This window comes from Podarcis tiliguerta, assembly GCF_965153285.1.
Source record: "Podarcis tiliguerta genome assembly, chromosome: 9".
Lineage (NCBI taxonomy): Eukaryota > Metazoa > Chordata > Lepidosauria > Squamata > Lacertidae > Podarcis > Podarcis tiliguerta.
Window position 1 is genome coordinate 6348979 of NC_139542.1, and position 6000 is coordinate 6354978.

At 49.5% G+C, this 6000-nt stretch overlaps 1 protein-coding gene across 1 annotated transcript in view; it reads right to left on the reverse strand.

Moving 5' to 3' along the window:
- The window catches only part of ADRA1D (adrenoceptor alpha 1D), a 60203-nt gene extending 55260 nt beyond the window's left edge, over window positions 1-4943 (reverse strand). The window contains exon 1 of the mRNA XM_083398477.1: window positions 2649-4943. Within this exon, the coding sequence (XP_083254603.1) occupies window positions 2649-3609 (961 nt within the window). The 5' untranslated portion in view covers window positions 3610-4943. The remainder of the gene's footprint in view (window positions 1-2648) is intronic.
- Between the last annotated feature and the right edge of the window lie 1057 nt (window positions 4944-6000).

Genomic DNA, 6000 nt, shown 5'->3' on the forward strand with positions numbered 1-6000 from the left:
ATGCAAAGGTGTTGTATATGTTTGGAAGCAAGGAGATAAATAAAAGCATTCTAGGGTAGACTACTTCTAAGCATGGAAGCTCCCTATTAGCATCATAGCAAACAGTCAGTGGGATGGAATAAGGTAATGATCCTGCCAGCCTCCTAAATTTATTTTTGGATCTTCAATCATTGACTTTCTGATGGCGGAGAGGAGAGGAGCATTTTTAGCATGTCATACTGTGCGATTGCAGAAAATATTGGGATAGGCATGTCTCTTTTCTGAAGGGGAGATTTCTTTGTGTTTGAGTCAGACTCTACCTTTGCCTCACACTCACTTTGTGGCCTTGGGAAAGTCTCTTGTCTCTCTCTCTGGTCCAGTCCTCTATCTAGGCTGCCTTCAGAATGCCATAATTCTATGTGCAAAATAATTCTCAAAAACATACCAGGAAATTTTGGTAGATTCGATTGAAGTGCTCTGTTGCCCTGGCTCAAGAAATCCACTTTGAAAACAAAACAAAAGCAGACTTTTCTTTTTTTGCAGTGAGGAAAGAGACAAGGAAAAGTGTGAGCTAAACAAACGATTAATAGAAACCACCACTTCAAAAGCAAAGTGGGATGAATACAGAATGTACACTCGTCATATAACATCCTCACTAACATATCAGAACCAATGTGCAATACAGACTAGAGAGAGTCTCATCTCTGCATGAAGGATGATGGCTCAGTAAGCAGGTTGCTCGGAGGAGTTCTGAGTCCAAACCCAGGCAAATGCCACTGGGAAACATATTAGCAAAGGCTAACGTTTCGCTGTTGTTTTCCACTGTTGACTTTGAGCAGAGAGATTCCATTTAGCTACCAATGGGCTCCCTTGGGTGGGGCAGGGGTGCAATAGGTAGGCTTTGCCTGGCAGGGTCTGTGGCACCCATCACACTTTGGGGAGGCGTTTTCCTGATGGTGGAAACCAACTGTTTTAGCTTTGTAGCATGGGTAAGACTAACAAATCAACAGCCTGTCTGTACCAGGTGACTTTGGAAAGACTGCTCTGAGTCAGAATGAAGAGGGAAAGTCTCGTTGTCATATTTCACAGGGGAGGCAGTGATATCGGTCGAGGGTACCAGGAATCTGGTTGCAATCTGAGCGATGCCTGCCTTTGCAAAGAAGATACCTGGGCACCTCTCTTGGATTTCCATGCAGCTGAGTGCCTGGTGTCCCGGCATCCTTTGCATGGCTGCAAAGGATCTTGGGAGATGCACCTTCCGATGTGCAGTGCAGCCGCATGGGACAGCAAACTGCTGGGGCCTCCACTCCCCATTCCACCACAGTCCTTAGAGTAGTCAACACCAAGGGGCTTCAGCTCCCGTGCAAATTTGATGGGTGCTTCTTGCTTTCAAATGAGAATGAATCACCGGATGCTGAGCGGTGCTCCAAAAAAGACCATGCCTCCTATCTGTAGCATGACCCTGCCATGCAGATTAGGGGAAGGGTGGTAGTTCGGTGCTTTGAATGCAGAAGGTCCCTGGTTCAATCCTCAGCATCTCCTGGTGGGAAGCCTTGGAGAGCCACTGCCAGCCAGCTAGGTGGACCAATGGTCTGACATGGGGTAAGGCAGCTGCTTTCGTTTGGGACTGACTGTGGCTCAGTGGCAGAGCCAGATTCAGTCCCTGGCATCTCCAGGTAGGACTGGCAATGGCTACCTACCTGGAACCCCAGAGTACCTCTTCTATTTAATATAGACATTGCTGAGTTCAGTGGAATAATGGGTCTGATTCTCCTACGAAGTGCCTAGGATGAGATTGGCAGTGAGTGTTTGGATACCACTGAGCCATATGATAAACATGGTTTAAAATTTGCATTTTCAGTCAATTAGTTGACAAGCACCAGTACTCCGTAGTATGGCTACTTTTCTGCTTGTATGGCTCATTGCAACATGAGAAAATTATATATAACTTTGTACGATTATTTATGTCCATGTGGGACATTGTTACTATGGGATATCAATGTACTTTTTTATATACAAGCATTTGGGTCTTGGTGATGATTGTGTTTTCTCACTTGCAGGTGGACAGAAATGTTTCAAATAAGGAAATTAAATAAAGAATTGTCCTCTTCTCATCTAGCCTCTGAGCAACTATATTCTGTGGGGTCACAACAACAACAGCCTTGCAAGGGAGGCCACTGCTGGCTTAATTGGACAGGTGGAGTGGCAAGCCCAAAATGTAATGATAATAATAAGCTATCCAGAGTATCTAATGGGATTCAAGGTTTACTGGATGGTCCACATTGGCTGATAGTTATCCCCACTGCCAGCCTATTTTATTTCTAAGGGAACCCAGAAAAGTAGACTTAACAAGGTTGTAAAGTTCACCCTTGAGGAGCAACTGGAATTCACAATTTATTAATCACATTGCTGGATCACCCTTCCTCTAAAGGAGCTCAGGGCAATGTACAATAAAACATTTTTTTTTTTAAAGTATCATAAATAAGACGTAACAGTAAGCAACATACTTTAAAATATCTATCTATAAAGTCAGGACCATTAAAACACACCACATATAAAAATATAACAGTGAAGACAGATGCAATGTAAGAAGAGAAGACAGATGTCATGTAAAAGAGAATTTGCATCACGTGAATATCGCACAAGAGAAGTCAAGGTGCCTCACTTACCGAACGACAGCACGAAAAAGAAAGGCAGCCAGCAAAGGATGAAAACCCCGACAACGATTGCAAGAGTTTTGGCCGCTTTCTTCTCCCTGGAGAACTTCAAGAGGCGCACTGAGAGAGAGCTCCTGAAGGTGTGCCCTTTGCCCTTGGTGCTGGCGGCCAGGGAGTCCTCGAGGACGCTGCGGCAGTGGATCCTGAGCACCACTTCCATGGACTTCCCACGCTCTTTCTTGACCCCGGCCTCCAAGCTCTTGGTGGTCCTCCTTGCCACCACGTAGATGTTGAAGTACATCACCAGGATGACCATGAGTGGCAAGTAGAAGGAGAAGAGCGAAGAGAAGATGGCGTAGCCTGGCTCCATCGTGATGCTGCAGGTTTCGTCGTTTTCGGGCGGCTCCTCCTTCCAGCCCAAGAGGGGCCCAATGGAGATGACCATGGAAGAGAGCCAGACCACCACTAGGATGATGACCGCCTTCTTCTCGGTCATAATGGTGGGGTACTTGAGCGAGTATTTGACCCCGATGTACCGATCCACAGAGATGATGCACAGGCTCATGATGGAGGCAGTACAGCAGAGGACGTCTACCGCCGCCCAGATGTCGCAGAAGATGCGGCCAAAGATCCACAGGTCCAGAACTTCCAAGGTGGCCGAGAAGGGCAGGACAGTGGTGCTGAGCAGTAGGTCAGCAATGGCCAAGTTGATGATGAAGTAGTTGGTCACTGTCTGCAACTGACGGTTGCAGGCCACCGAGAGGATGACCAGGATATTGCCCACGATGGCCGAGAGGATGAAGAGGGCGAGGAAGACTCCCACGCCCACCGACTGCAAGGTCAACCTCAGTGCCAAGGAGGTGCTGTTGTCGGGGTCAACATCCCCCCCTGCCCAGGACCCGTTGACCCCCTCGGCTTCTTCTCCCGTGTGGTTCCCATTCAAACTGGCATTAATCCGGTCAGGGAAAGTCATTCTTTTTCAAAAGGGGCCAGTCTCCATGGGAGATGGGTTGAGCGTGATGGAGGTGCCTAGGAGATGAGCAACAGGCATGGCTCACTCTCTCCTTGGTACCATCCCCAGAATCACCTATAATGATTTTGAACTCCACACTCCCAAGAGAGAGAAAAAAAGTCTCTCTTTTTGCACACGAGGAGTTTCCTCCCACTTATATCTCTCCTCCTCTGCAATCCTTTTTTTTTTTTTACACCATCGTTTCCTGCAAAGGTGGACCTCTATCCACGTCACTGCACGCCAGCAGGGATGCTGTTGTGTCCCTACTCTTCTCACTTCTTGCACACACACATGAGCAGCAAAATCATCTTGCAAAGGTGCTGGATCTCAAGGAACCCGCTTTCTCTCTCTCTCCTGCCCCGGCAATGCTGCGCGGGCTCCCTCTTTCACCTCCCTCCCTCCCTTCCCCGTCTCACCTCTCTGTCCATCAGGTGTGTTTGTGTGTGTGGCCCCTGAGCTGTCCCCTTCGTCCTCAGCCACCTCCTCCACTCAGTAATGAGATAAAAAAGTATTTGATGTTCCTCCTTGCACCTCTCCAACGCACGCGCGCGTTTGCAAAAGTCCCTTGTAAAAAGGCTGAGCAGCAACAACCCCTGTACGCGGGGGTAGGGGGGTGGGAATAAAAAATAAAACAGAAAATGGGGACCGGGAGTGAGAAGGCAGCAAATCACTCCTTTAAATAACTCCTGTCGGCCCCCCGCTTGTTTCCCCCATCGAGAGTCCTTCATCCAGGAAGATGCGTTGGCTGCGGAGGCTTCGGGTAGAAGGACTGAGCTGGGCGCAAGCGTCGCGTCGTCAGTGTCCAGAGCCGGCTGCTTGACAGTTTCCCGGACATCCTTCCAGCTTGTCGGTCCAGAGGATGCGACGCAGGAGCGCGGAGGGAGAGAAAAGGGGAACGGCGGGGAAGACGCTGCCGGTGCCTCTGCAGCTAAATCCGAGCCCCCTCCAATCGGAGCGGGAGAGAAGTGACGGTTGGGGAGCCAGAGGAGCAAAAGTAGGCTGCGTCCGGGCGCGCAAACTTTGCGCTGGGGAGCTTTGCGCGCTCGGCGTCTCCCGGGTTGTCAATCTCTCCCCCTCTCTCTCTGCAGCGAGATCTACGGCGCAGCAGCAGCGAAATCCAGCAAGTCGCCTTCCCTCAACTCCTCCTAGAGGGCTTGTGGCATCCTTCTGCCGGCGTAGGGTGGCCGGAGGGGCTGGCTCTGCAAGTTTGGCAGCGAGGGTGGGTGGCCAACCGCGCGCAGGAGAGGCGGGAGGGAGGCAGAGGAGAGACTCCTCTTAATTTTTAAAAAAGAGGGACGGAGCGCGCGGGGGGCGGTGGGATAACGCGCTGGGTCGTGGGGGGTGGGTGGGAGGGAGGCCCTTAAAGATATATTTATATTTCTATACCGAAAATAGCTTCATTGAAGGATTTCCATTTCCTGGGCGAGGCGACCGAGAGACGCTAGAGAGCAGCAAAGGGCTGGTCGACTGCGCTGCCGCTAACGCTAATGCGCTCCTGGTCCATTGCAAAGCCCTCGGTGTTTATTAGAGAAGCCGTTTTTCTGGGATGATCACCTCGGCGGGGCTCCCTGCAACCTGTTTGATTTGCTTTACGTGGGAGGAAGCCGGCCGATTTAAGCCTTGCAGCTCCTGTGCTTACATTTTTTTAAAAAGGCGTAAGTGCATGTCCAAAGGCAGATATCTTGCCCGTGGGTTCTGCTTGATGCCAAACCCACCGTTGCAGGCTGTTCCCGGGGCATCCAGACGGTCGTGTGAACATGTGCTGGAGAGTCACGAACGGCTGGTTTGCTTGTTTACCTGGGAGTTTCTGATCCTCTCCTTCAACTGACTTCAGCCTGCGATTCAGATTTCAATGTGACAAAGGATTGCAATGTGATGGTGACCACAAAGAGGTCTGCGCCCCCCATCACCCAAACATTTTCTTTTGCCCTGTGCAATGACTCATTGTGATCAATGGATCTTATTTCCATGTAAACATATTTCATTTTATTTATATCTTGCCCTTCCTCCACTTGAAGGGCCCCTAGAGTTGGATGGAGTCATCTAGTCCTAAGACCAATCTGGGTTGGGGAGGCCAGAAGGACCATTTGGCTCAAACTCAAAGGGTGCCTCAGAACAAGACACTTTTCAAATTTTTGGCACTTGTTTTATTTATTTTATTTATATTCCACCTTTCCTCCAAGGAACTGAAGGTGGTATGTTTACGCGGTTCTCTTCCTCCCCATTTTATGCTCACAACAACCTTGTGAGGTAGGTTAGGGGGAGAGAAAGTGGCTGAGGTCACCCAAGTGAGTTCCATGGCTTAAGTGGAGATTTGAACCCAGGTTCCCATCAGTTTGATAAGTTTCTCAA